We start from the raw sequence: 13,537 nt of genomic DNA on the forward strand, positions 1-13,537 counted from the left end.
TCTATCTACTACACCAGGGTCATTAAGACTGGTTGGATGGTTAATGGGGTTTAAAGTCTATCTACTACAGGAGAGTCATTAAGACTGGTTGGTTGGTTAATGGGGTTTAAAGTCTATCTACTACACCAGGGTCATTAAGACTGGATGGTTGGTTAATGGGGTTTAAAGTCTATCTACTACACCAGGGTCATTAAGACTGGTTGGTTGGTTAATGGAGTTTAAAGTCTATCTACTACACCAGGTCATTAAGACTGGTTGGTTGGTTAATGGGGTTTAAAATCTATCTACTACACCAGGGTCATTAAGACTGGTTGGTTGGTTAATGGAGTTTAAAATCTATCTACTACACCAGGGTCATTAAGAAAGGTTGGTTGGTTAATGGAGTTTAAAGTCTATCTACTACACCAGGGTCATTAAGACTGGTTGGTTGGTTAATGGGGTTTAAAGTCTATCTACTACACCAGGGTCATTAAGACTGGTTGGTTGGTTAATGGGGTTTAAAGTCTACCTACTACACCAAGGTCATTAAGACTGGTTGTTTGGTTAATGGGGTTTAAAGTCTACTACACCAGGGTCATTAAGACTGGTTGGTTGGTTAATGGGGTTTAAAGTCTATCTACTACACCAGGGTCATTAAGACTGGTTGGTTGGTTAATGGGGTTTAAAGTCTACTACACCAGGGTCATTAAGACTGGTTGGATGGTTAAAGGGGTTTAAAGTCTATCTACTACACCAGGATCATTAAAACTGGTTGGTTGGTTAATGGGGTTTAAAGTCTATCTACTACACCAGGGTCATTAAGACTGGTTGGTTGGTTAATGGGGTTTAAAGTCTATCTACTACACCAGGGTCATTAAGACTGGTTGGTTGGTTAATGGGGTTTAAAGTCTATCTACTACACCAGGGTCATTAAGACTGGTTGGTTGGTTAATGGGGTTTAAAGTCTATCTACTACACCAGGGTCATTAAGACTGGTTGGTTGGTTAATGGGGTTTAAAGTCTATCTACTACACCAGGGTCATTAAGACTGGTTGGTTGGTTAATGGGGTTTAAAGTCTATCTACTACACCAGGGTCATTAAGACTGGTTGGTTGGCTGGTTAATGGGGTTTAAAGTCTATCTACTACACCGGGGTCATTAAGACTGGTTGGTTGGTTAATGGGGTTTAAAGTCTATCTACTACACCAGGGTCATTAAGACTGGTTGGTTGGTTAATGGGGTTTAAAGTCTATCTACTACACCAGGGTCATTAAGACTAGTTGGTTGGTTAATGGGGTTTAAAGTCTATCTACTACACCAGGGTCATTAAGACTGGTTGGTTGGTTAATGGGGTTTAAAGTCTATCTACTACACCAGGGTCATTAAGGCTGGTTGGTTGGTTAATGGGGTTTAAAGTCTATCTACTACACCAGGGACATTAAGACTGGTTGGTTGGTTAATGGGGTTTAAAGTCTATCTACCACAACAGGGTCATTAAGACTGGTTGGTTGTTTAATGGGGTTTAAAGTCTATCTACTACACCAGGTCATTAAGACTGGTTGGTTGGTTAATGGGGTTTAAAATCTATCTACTACACCAGGGTCATTAAGACTGGTTGGTTGGTTAATGGAGTTTAAATTCTATCTACTACACCAGGGTCATTAAGAAAGGTTGGTTGGTTAATGGAGTTTAAAGTCTATCTACTACACCAGGGTCATTAAGACTGTTTGGTTGGTTAATGGGGTTTAAAGTCTATCTACTACACCAGGGTCATTAAGACTGGTTGGTTGGTTAATGGGGTTTAAAGTCTACCTACTACACCAGGGTCATTAAGACTGGTTGTTTGGTTAATGGGGTTTAAAGTCTACTACACCAGGGTCATTAAGACTGGTTGGTTGGTTAATGGGGTTTAAAGTCTATCTACTACACCAGGGTCATTAAGACTGGTTGGTTGGTTAATGGGGTTTAAAGTCTATCTACTACACCAGGGTCATTAAGACTGGTTGGTTGGTTAATGGGGTTTAAAGTCTATCTACTACACCAGGGTCATTAAGACTGGTTGGTTGGTTAATGGGGTTTAAAGTCTATCTACTACACCAGGGTCATTAAGACTGGTTGGTTGGTTGGTTAATGGGGTTTAAAGTCTATCTACTACACCAGGGTCATTAAGACTGGTTGGTTGGTTAATGGGGTTTAAAGTCTATCTACTACACCGGGGTCATTAAGACTGGTTGGTTGGTTAATGGGGCTTAAAGTCTATCCACTACACCAGGGTCATTAAAACTGGTTGGTTGGTTAATGGGGTTTAAAGTCTATCTACTACACCAGGGTCATTAAGACTGGTTGGTTGGTTAATGGGGTTTAAAATCTATCTACTACACCAGGGTCATTAAGGCTGGTTGGTTGGTTAATGGGGTTTAAAGTCTATCTACTACACCAGGGTCATTAAGACTGGTTGGTTGGTTAATGGGGTTTAAAGTCTATCTACTACACCAGGGTCATTAAGACTGGTTGGTTGGTTAATGGGGTTTAAAGTCTATCTACTACACCAGGGTCATTAAGGCTGGTTGGTTGGTTAATGGGGTTTAAAGTCTATCTACTACACCAGGGTCATTAAGACTGGTTGGTTGGTTAATGGGGTTTAAAGTCTATCTACTACACCAGGGTCATTAAGACTGGTTGGTTGGTTAATGGGGTTTAAAGTCTATCTACTACACCAGGGTCATTAAGACTGGTTGGTTGGCTGGTTAATGGGGTTTAAAGTCTATCTACTACACCAGGGACATTAAGACTGGTTGGTTGGTTAATGGGGTTTAAAGTCTATCAACTACACCAGGGTCATTAAGACTGGTTGGTTGGTTAATGGGGGGTTAAAGTCTATCTACTAACCTCTCCTTCACCTCAAACATCAAGTGGGCGAAACATCGTCCAAAATAACACGCATTTACCTACCCATTATACCAATAACAACAAATACGACAACGTTTCCCTCCTAACGGTACGACATGTTTTACCTCCCAGGTACGAGTCCGGCAGCGCGGTGATAGCGCCTGGCAGCGGCGGCAGCACGTCTGGCAACGAGGGTTCAGCAGTGGTACAAATAGGGTGTCCAGGAGCTGTAGCCTCACTCAACAGGTGCAGCCTCAGTGCCTGTACCTCTTGTAGACCTAACACCACTGTACTATCTATCAGGTACGTGTTAGATAGGTGCTAGAGGTGTTAGATAGGTGGTAGAGGTGTTAGATAGGTGCTAGAGGTGTTAGATAAATGCTAGAGGTGTTAGGTGCTAGAGGTGTTAGACAGGTGCTAGAGGTGTTAGATAGGTGCTAGAGGTGTTAGGTGCTAGAGGTGTTAGATAGGTGATAGATGTGTTAGACAGGTGCTAGAGGTGTTAGATAGGTGCTAGATGTGTTAGGTGCTAGAGGTGTTAGATAGGTGCTAAAGGTGTTAGGTGCTAGAGGTGTTAGATAGGTGCTAGAGATGTTAGGTGCTAGAGGTATTAGACAGGTGCTAGAGGTGTTAGATAGGTGCTAGAGGTGTTAGGTGCTAGAGGTGTTAGATAAATGCTAGATGTGTTAGATAGGTGCTAGAGGTGTTAGATAGGTGCTAGATGTGTTAGGTGCTAGAGGTGTTGATAGGTGCTAGATGTGTTAGACAGGTGCTAGAGGTGTTAGATAGGTGCTAGATGTGTTAGATAGGTGCTAGAGGTGTTAGATAGGTGCTAGAGGTGTTAGGTGCTAGAGGTGTTAGATAGGTGCTAGAGGTGTTAGGTGCTAGAGGTGTTAGATAGGTGCTAGATGTGTTAGACAGGTGCTAGAGGTGTTAGATAGGTGCTAGATGTGTTAGATAGGTGCTAGAGGTGTTAGATGCTAGAGGTGTTATATAGGTGCTAGAGGTGTTAGATAGGTGCTAGAGGTGTTAGATAGGTGCTAGAGGTGTTAGATAGGTGCTAGAGGTTAAGTACTTGTATATTTACGTATTTATGGTTGCAGGGGTCGATTCATAGCTCCTGGCCCCTTATACATCCCCCCACACCCTTACACATTACAGGTGTGGAAGGTCCCCGACTCACAGGTGCCCCTCCCAGGGGACCACAGCTGGAGACCGACCTTGGGAGAGGTGGCAGGACCACTGCTTCATGGTCCTGGACAACTTCAGGGCCACCAGGACTTCAGCCCAGGTCATGTGTCAGGAGAGAGGAGCTCAACTGCTGAGTGTCAGCACCCAGGTAGGTGCTAGAATACCTATTTACTAGCAACAGAGATCCTAGTTACTAGTAACTTAGATCCTAGTTACTAGTAACTGGGGTCCTAATTACTAGCAACTGAGGTCCTAGTTATTAGAAAAAATGTCCTAGTTACTAGTAACCAAGGTCCTAGTAATTGAAGTGATTGTTCTTAGTAATTTCAAAGTGTATATACACATCTCACAGTGTATATATATTGAGATATACACAAATCTGTGTATATACACCTGTAAATATACCCCAAGATAGATATACACTCCAAAATACACTCAATTTTATTATTATTAAAAATTAGCCGGTATTCTCCCGGCCCGGGCCTTTTCCAAGTGGTGGCCCGGCCTTGGCTCCCTCTTTAGGGAGTGTCTGAGACCTAAGTCTCCCATGGGAGGAGGCACAAGTACCTCCTCATCTTTGGGACCAACTGTCCCCAGGCCTAGCTTCTGGGACCAACTGTCCCCAGGCCTAGCTTCTGGGACCAACTGTCCCCAGGCCTAGCTTCTGGGACCAACTATCCCCAGGCCTAGCTTCTGGGACCAACTGTCCCCAGGCCTAGCTTCTGGGACCAACTGTCCCCAGGCCTAGCTTCTGGGACCAACTGTCCCCAGGCCTAGCTTCTGGGACCAACTGTCCCCAGGCCTAGCTTCTGGTACCAACTGTCCCCAGGCCTAGCTTCTGGGACCAACTGTCCCCAGGCCTAGCTTCTGGGACCGACTGTGCCCAGGCCTAGCTTCTGGGACCAACTGTGCCCAGGCCTAGCCACAAGCTAGGCCTCTCTGGTCTGCCATCCCCGCCCCAAGGGGGCAAATGGGAATGACAGTCTTATGAGCTAAAGGCTCGGGCTCGGGCACCTACCCTGCCCTAGAAGGGCTGGGCATGGTGTCGATCATACACTCAACCAGGAAGAATGACATATAATTATTCTCCTGCTGACTTGAAAGGAAGTTGTTGACACAAACTAATGTAAATATTACCTGAAATAACAGACGAGTCTCTCCTCTAAAACATTACTGAGCAACTTAGGGATAACTTTAATATTATTTTTAAAAGTTATGTTTCAAGACGAGGAAGGTTAATATGTGGTTTAATACGAGGTTTAATTTAGTTTGTGTTAAATCTCAGTGTATATACACTGAGAGGTGTATATCTCAGTGTATATACACTGAGAGGTGTATATCTCAGTGTATATACACTGAGAGGTGTATATCACAGTGTATATACACTGAGAGGTGTATATCTCAGTGTATATACACTGAGAGGTGTATATCACAGTGTATATACACTGAGAGGTGTATATCTCAGTGTATGTACACTGAGAGGTGTATATCTCAGTGTATATACACTGAGAGGTGTATATCTCAGTGTATATACACTGAGAGGTGTATATCACAGTGTATATACACTGAGAGGTGCATATCTCAGTGTATATACACTGAGAGGTGTATATCTCAGTGTATATACACTGAGAGGTGTATATCTCAGTGTATATACACTGAGAGGTGTATATCTCAGTGTATATACACTGAGAGGTGTATATCTCAGTGTATATACACTGAGAGGTGTATATCTCAGTGTATATACACTGAGAGGTGTATATCACAGTGTATATACACTGAGAGGTGTATATCTCAGTGTATATACACTGAGAGGTGTATATCTCAGTGTATATACACTGAGAGGTGTATATCTCAGTGTATATACACTGAGAGGTGTATATCTCAGTGTATATACACTGAGAGGTGTATATCTCAGTGTATATACACTGGTAGTTTACATTAATCAGTATTTTAGGTATTAAAGTATTCTTGACTGGTGGTGACCAGGTGACCTGCAGCCTTAATGACCCTGGTGTAGTAGATAGACTTTAAACCCCATTAACCAACCAACCAGTCTTAATGACCCTGGTGTAGTAGATAGACTTTAAACCCCATTAACCAACCAACCAGTCTTAATGACCCTGGTGTAGTAGATAGACTTTAAACCCCATTAACCAACCAACCAGTCTTAATGACCCTGGTGTAGTAGATAGACTTTAAACCCCATTAACCACCCAACCAGTCTTAATGACCCTGGTGTAGTAGATAGACTTTAAACCCCATTAACCAACCAACCAGTCTTAATGACCCTGGTGTAGTAGATAGACTTTAAACCCCATTAACCAACCAACCAGTCTTAATGACCCTGGTGTAGTAGATAGACTTTAAACCCCATTAAACAACCAACCCGTTTTAATGACCCTGGTGTAGTAGATAGACTTTAAACCCCATTAAACAACCAACCCGTTTTAATGACCCTGGTGTAGTAGATAGACTTTAAACCCCATTAAACAACCAACCAGTCTTAATGACCCTGGTGTAGTAGATAGACTTTAAACCCCATTAACCAACCAATCAGTCTTAATGACCCTGGTGTAGTAGATAGACTTTAAACCCCATTAACCAACCAACCAGTCTTAATGGCCCTGGTGTAGTAGATAGACTTTAAACCCCATTAACCAACCAATCAGTCTTAATGACCCTGGTGTAGTAGATAGACTTTAAACCCCATTAACCAACCAACCAGTCTTAATGGCCCTGGTGTAGTAGATAGACTTTAAACCCCATTAACCAACCAACCAGTCTTAATGACCCTGGTGTAGTAGATAGACTTTAAACCCCATTAACCAACCAACCAGTCTTAATGACCCTGGTGTAGTAGATAGACTTTAAACCCCATTAACCAACCAACCAGTCTTAATGACCCTGGTGTAGTAGATAGACTTTAAACCCCATTAACCAACCAACCAGTCTTAATGACCCTGGTGTAGTAGATAGACTTTAAACCCCATTAACCAACCAACCAGTCTTAATGACCCTGGTGTAGTAGATAGACTTTAAACCCCATTAACCAACCAACCAACCAGTCTTAATGACCCTGGTGTAGTAGATAGACTTTAAACCCCATTAACCAACCAACCAACCAGTCTTAATGACCCTGGTGTAGTAGATAGACTTTAAACCCCATTAACCATCCAACCAGTCTTAATGACCCTGGTGTAGTAGATAGACTTTAAACCCCATTAACCAACCAACCAGTCTTAATGACCCTGGTGTAGTAGATAGACTTTAAACCCCATTAACCAGCCTTAACAACCATTCACAGGCTGAACACGAGTACGTATCAGAATTACTCGGAAGTGCCATTAACGACCTAGAATTCTACACCGATGGTATGGGCGTTCCCGTGGGCGGCGTGAGGGTGTGGGCGTGGGCAACCACCCATCAACCACTTAACCACTCCAAGTGGTGGCCAGGTAGGCCTCAAAATATAAATTAACACTAAGAAAAATGATAAATAAATGGAGAAGTTTCCCCTTAAGAAAACGGTAACTAATTTATTTCTCTCAAATTAGTCACCAAATTTTCTTTTTATGTAAATTCTGTCGTATTTTAAAAATATTTATTATTTTTACTCTACGATAAATTTACTAAATTAAATATTAATTTATTGGTAGGTCTAAAAATATTTTTTTTTATTTAAATATTAAGTAAATTGCCTAAGTTTTTGTAACCATTATTTTCTACAAAATAGGCCTATGTCACAGAATGGGTGTAAGTCACAAAATAAACCTATAAGCCACAAAATAGATCTATAAGTCACAAAGTAGGCCTATAAGTCAATCACAAAATAGGTCTATAAGTCACAGAGTAGGCCTATAAGTCAGTCACAAAATACGTCTACAAGTCACAAAGTAAGCCTATAAGTCAGTCACAAAATACGTCTATAAGTCACAAAGTAGGCCTATAAGTCAGTCACAAAATACATCTATAAGTCACAAAGTAGGCCTATAAGTCAGTCACAAAATACGTCTCTAAGTCACAGAGTAGGCCTATAAGTCAGTCACAAAATAGGTCTATAAGTCACAGAGTAGGCCTATAAGTCAGTCACAAAATATGTCTACAAGTCACAAAGTAGGCCTATAAGTCAGTCACAAAATACGTCTATAAGTCACAAAGTAGGGCCTATAAGTCAGTCACAAAATACGTCTATAAGTCACAAAGTAGGCCTAAAGTCAGAAAAGTAGGCCTATAAGTCAGTTACAAAATACGTCTATAAGTCACAAAGTAGGCCTATAAGTCAGTCACAAAATATGTCTATAAGTTACAAAGTAGGCCTATAAGTCAGTCACAAAATACGTCTATAAGTCACAAAGTAGGCCTAAAGTCAGAATAGTAGGCCTATAAGTCAGTCACAAAATACGTCTACAAGTCACAAAGTAGGCCTATAAGTCAGTCACAAAATACGTCTATAAGTCACAAAGTAGGCCTACAAGTCAGTCACAAAATACGTCTATAAGTCACAAAGTAGGCCTAAAGTCAGAAAAGTAGGCCTATAAGTCAGTCACAAAATACGTCTATAAATCAAAAGTAATTATGTCAGTCACTAAAATACGCCCATGTCACAAAGCAGGTCTATAAGTCAGTCACAAAATACGCCCATGTCACGCAGGCCGGCAAGCTGGTCACAAAATACGTCTATAAGCCGCAGAGCAGGCCTATAAGTCAGTCACAAAATACGCCCACAAGTCGCTGTGGTGTTTCATAAGTCAGTCACAAAATACGTCTATAAGTCGCTAAAGTAGGCCTATAAGTCAGTCACAAAAATACGCCCAAGTCACAAAGCAGGCCTATGTCAGCCAAAATACGTCTATAAGCCGCCAAAGTAGGCCTAGCTGCAGTGCGGCCTATAAGTCAGTCACGCAAAACACGTCTATAAGTCACAAAGCAGGCCTAAAGTCAGAAAAGTAGGCCGCAGGTCAGCCTACAAAATACGTCTATGTCGCTGCGCAGCCTAGCTGCAGCAGGCTCATAAGTCAGTCACAAAATACGTCTATAAATAAAAGTAGGCCTAAAATCAGAAAAGTAGGCCTATAAGTCAGTCACAAAATACGTCTATAAGTCACAAAGCAGGCCTAAAGTCAGAGAAGTAGGCCTATAAGCCGTCACAAATACGTCTGTAAGTCACAGCAGGCCTATAAGTCAGTCACAACACGTTCCGTAAGTCAAAGTAGGCCTAGTCGTAGTGCAGGCTCATAAGTCAGTCACAAATACGCCCATAAGTCACAAAGCAGGCCTATGTTTTATCACAAAATACGTCTATAGTCATGTGCAGGTCGGCAAGTCAGTCAAATACGTCTATAAGTCACAAAGTAGGCCTATAAGTCAGTCAAAATACGTCTACAGTCACAGAGTAGGGCCTCATAAGTCAGTCACAAAATACTTCTATAAGTCACAAAGTAGGCCATGTCAGTCAAGCAAAAATAGGTCTATGTCAGAGAGGCTTCCATAAGTCAGTCACAAAATACGCCCATAAGTCACAAAGTAGGCCTATAAGTCAGTCACAAATATGTCTAGATAAGTCACAAAGCAGACCTATGTCAGCTCACAAAATACGTCTATAAGTCACAAAGTAGGTCTTCCATAAGTCACAAAATACGCCCATAAGTCACAAAGTAGGCCTATGTCAGTCACAAAATACGTCTACTAAGTCACAAAAAGTAGGCTCATAAGTCAGAAAAGTAGGCCTATACAGACTACACAACATGATGCTGGACAGGCTGGAACAACACTGAAGGAGGAGCCCATCCAGGCTCCAGGCCACCACTCTCTGTCTTAATCCCAAGAAGTACTCACTGACGGATGGTTCGGGCAGTGTCTACGATAGTGGTTTCTACTTACTCACGCCAAGGATCGAGAGCAAGAGGCCTTTTGTGTATGGCGACTGTGAAGGAAGTAGGTAAGTGCCTACCTTGGTATGGTGGTAGTGGTAAGTACCTCGTATGGCGTGACTAGGAAGCTCCACCTTGGTATGATGGTAGTGGCAAGTAATTTGTATGGTGACTGAAAGCACTCTACCATGGTGGTAGTGGTAAGTACCTGCATGGTGACTGGAAAGTGCCTACCTTGTATGATGGCAGTGGTAAAGTACCTCGTATGATGACTGAAAGTGCCACCCTGCTGGCAGTAGTGGTGGGCACCTTGCATGGTGACTGGAAAGTGCCTACCTTGTATGAGATGGTAGCGGCAAGTACCTTGTATGATGACTGAAAGTGGCTGACTTTAGCAGTGGTAGTGGTAAGTACCTTGGTATGATGATCAAAGCGCTCCACCTTGTATGGTGGCAGTGGTAAGTACCTGTATGGTGACTGAAAGTGCCTACCTTGTATGGTGGCAGTGGTAAGTACCTTATGGCGTGAATGGGAAGTGCCCACCTTGTATGGTGGTAGTGGTGGCACCGTATGGTGACTGAAAGTGCCTGCCTTGTATGGTGGCAGTGTGCACCTTGTATGGTGACTGCAAGGTCACCTGTATGGTGGTAGTGGTGGCACCTGCATGGTGACTGGAAAGTGCCTACCTTGTATGGTGGTAGTGGTAAGTACCTTGTATGGTGATCTAGGAAGTGCCCACTTTGTATGGTGGTAGTGGTAAGTACCTCTGTGCGCATCAGGCGCCCACCTTGTATGGTGCAGGTAGGTGCACTTAAAGTGGTGACTGGAAAGTGCTACCTGTATGGTGGCAGTGGTGGCACTCAGGCTATGACTGGAAAGGCCTACCTTGTATGGTGGCAGTGGGGCACCTTTGCATGGTGACCGGAAAGTGCTTCACCTTGTATGATGGTATAGCACTCCTGGATGGTGACTGTGCGCTCTACTCTATGGTAGCAGGGTAAGTACTTTTGTCTGCGGATCTGAAAGTGCCTACCTTGTATGGTGGTAGTGGCAAGTACTGTATGGTGACTGGTAAGTGCCTATCTTGTATGGTGGCAGTGGTGCTACCTTGTATGGTGACTGGTGCGCCTACCTTGTATGGTGGTAGTGGTAAGTACCAGCGTGACTGCAAGTGCTCACTTTGTATGATGGTAGTGGCAGTACCTTGTATATGACTGGAAAGTGCCCACCTTGTATGGTGGTAGTGTAAGTACCTTGCATGGTGAAAGGCCCACCTTGTATGGCAGTGGTAGTGCAAGCACCTCCTGTACATGACTGGAAAGTGCCCACCTTGTATGGTGGTAGTGGTAAGTACCTCTGTATGGTGATCTGGTGCGCCCACCCTATGGTGGTAGTAGGCACTTGTATGGTGAGGAAGTGCCCACCTGTATGGTGGTAGTAAGTAATTCTTGCATGGTGACTGGAAAGTGCTTACCTTGTATGGTGGTAGTGGTAAGTACCTTGTATGGTGACTAGGGAAGTGCCCACCATATGGTGGCAGGTGGGCACTCCTTGTATGGTGACTGGGAAAGTGCCTACCTTGTATGGTGGCAGTGGTGTTAATTTGTACAGATTGGGAAGCCCACCCTGTGCGTGGCAGGTGGCACCCTGTATGGTGACTGGAAAGCGCCCACCTTGTATGGTGGTAGTGGTAAGTACCTTGTATGGTGACTGGTATGTCACTGTATGGTGGTAGTGGTAAGTACTCCTGTATGGGTGACTGGGGAAGTGCCCACCTTGTATGGTGGCAGTGGTAAGGCACCTGTATGGTGACTGGAAAGCCCACCTTGCATGGTGGTAGTGGTAAGTACCTTGTATGGTGACTGGGTAAGGCCTACCTTGTATGGTGGTAGTAAGTACCTTGTATGGTGACTGGTGCGCCCACCTTGCATGGTGGCAGTGGTAAGTACTCCTGCATGGTGATCGGGAAGTGCCTAATTGTATGGTGGCAGTGGTGTTACCTTGTGTATTTGGGTCCATCAAAAGTAAACAGGTAAAAATTCAAAAATTGACCAGTCAAAGTGTCAAAAAAGGGACACAGTAAAAAATTCCACATGGGACCGGAACAAATATCAACATGTGAAGCTACAGTGCCCAAATGTCAAACAAAGTGACACAGTCAGGTAAACATGGTGACGCAGTCAAATTCAAACATGGGGACACAGGTCAAGGGGGTCAACATGGCACACAGTGCAAATGCAAGACCCTGCGGACCATGACAGGGGTTTAAACATGTGGACCGGTTGCAAGTATCAAACATGTGACACAGTGCAAAATGTCCACTGGTGACACGGAAGTGTCAAACATGGGACACAGTCAAAGTGTCCACCTCGACACAGTGCAAGTTCAACCTTGCGACCAGGCAAGTGTCAAACATGTGACACGGTGCAAATGTGTCCATGGACACAGTCAAATGTCAAACATGGGGACACAGGCAAATGTGCACATGGCACACATCATATGTGACACAGTAACACCACTGTGCAAGTGTCAAACCCTGGACACAGTAACACCCATGTGCACAGTATCACCACATGGGGACACAGTGCAAATGCAATCAACAGTAACACATGACAAGGTACAACATGGTGACCAGTAACAGTGCAAACATGCGCACACAGTGCATACTTCACACTGTGACACAGTGCACAGTGTCAAACCCTGTGACACAGTGCAAGTGTCACTGTGTGACACCAGTGCACAGTGTCAAACCATGGTGACACAGTCAAAATGTCGAATCACCATGGCGACACAGTCAAAAGTGCAGTATACCTTGCACAGACACATGTGCAAGGGCAACACATGTGACACAGTCAATGTCAACATAGTACACAGTGACATGCAAACCATGGGGACACAGGTACACAGTGTCAACACATGTGACACAGTACAAAAGTGTCAACATGTAAAACATGTGACAAGGGCAAACATTTGGGAACACAGTGCACAAGTAACACCATGTGACACAGCATGCAGGTGTCAACACCATGGTGAACAGTGACAGATGTCAAACCCTGTGACACAGTAACAACATGTGACACAGCTAACCACGTGCATAGTGTCACATGTGACATGCACACATGTGCACAGTGTCAACATGGACCGACACCATGTGCACAGTTCAAACATGTGACACAGTAACACCGTGCAAGTGTCAACACATGGGGACACAGTCCCACTGACTGTAACACATGGACAGCACACCCGTGACACAGGGCAAACCCTGCGACACAGTACACAGTGTCAAACATGTGACACAGTAGCACCATGTGACATGTACCCAGTGACGAGTGTCAAACCATGGTGACACAGTGCAAATAATTCAAACATGTGACACCCGTGCAAAGTGTCAAACATGTGACACACGGTGACATGTAAACCCTGGGGACACAAGTGCACAGTGTCAAACATGTGACACAGTACACCAAGTGTAACACCAGGTAACACATTGACATAGTAACACTATGTGACACGTGCAATACATGTGACACAGACAACACTGTGACAAGTGTCAAACATGGACAAGTAACACCATGTGCACAGTGTCAACCACATGCACACATGAATAA

The 13,537-nt window shown here is 43.7% G+C and overlaps 1 protein-coding gene across 1 annotated transcript in view; it reads left to right on the plus strand.

Annotated features, from left to right (window-relative positions):
- LOC138855540 (uncharacterized) overlaps positions 1-13,537 on the plus strand; it is a 62,800-nt gene that overhangs the window by 48,979 nt on the left and 284 nt on the right. The window contains exons 4-7 of the mRNA XM_070105415.1: positions 3,001-3,171; positions 4,030-4,207; positions 7,364-7,514; positions 12,641-12,828. Of these exons, the coding sequence (XP_069961516.1) occupies positions 3,001-3,171; positions 4,030-4,207; positions 7,364-7,514; positions 12,641-12,828 (688 nt within the window). The remainder of the gene's footprint in view (positions 1-3,000; positions 3,172-4,029; positions 4,208-7,363; positions 7,515-12,640; positions 12,829-13,537) is intronic.

The sequence above is a fragment of the Cherax quadricarinatus genome, chromosome 98, assembly GCF_038502225.1.
Source record: "Cherax quadricarinatus isolate ZL_2023a chromosome 98, ASM3850222v1, whole genome shotgun sequence".
Lineage (NCBI taxonomy): Eukaryota > Metazoa > Arthropoda > Malacostraca > Decapoda > Parastacidae > Cherax > Cherax quadricarinatus.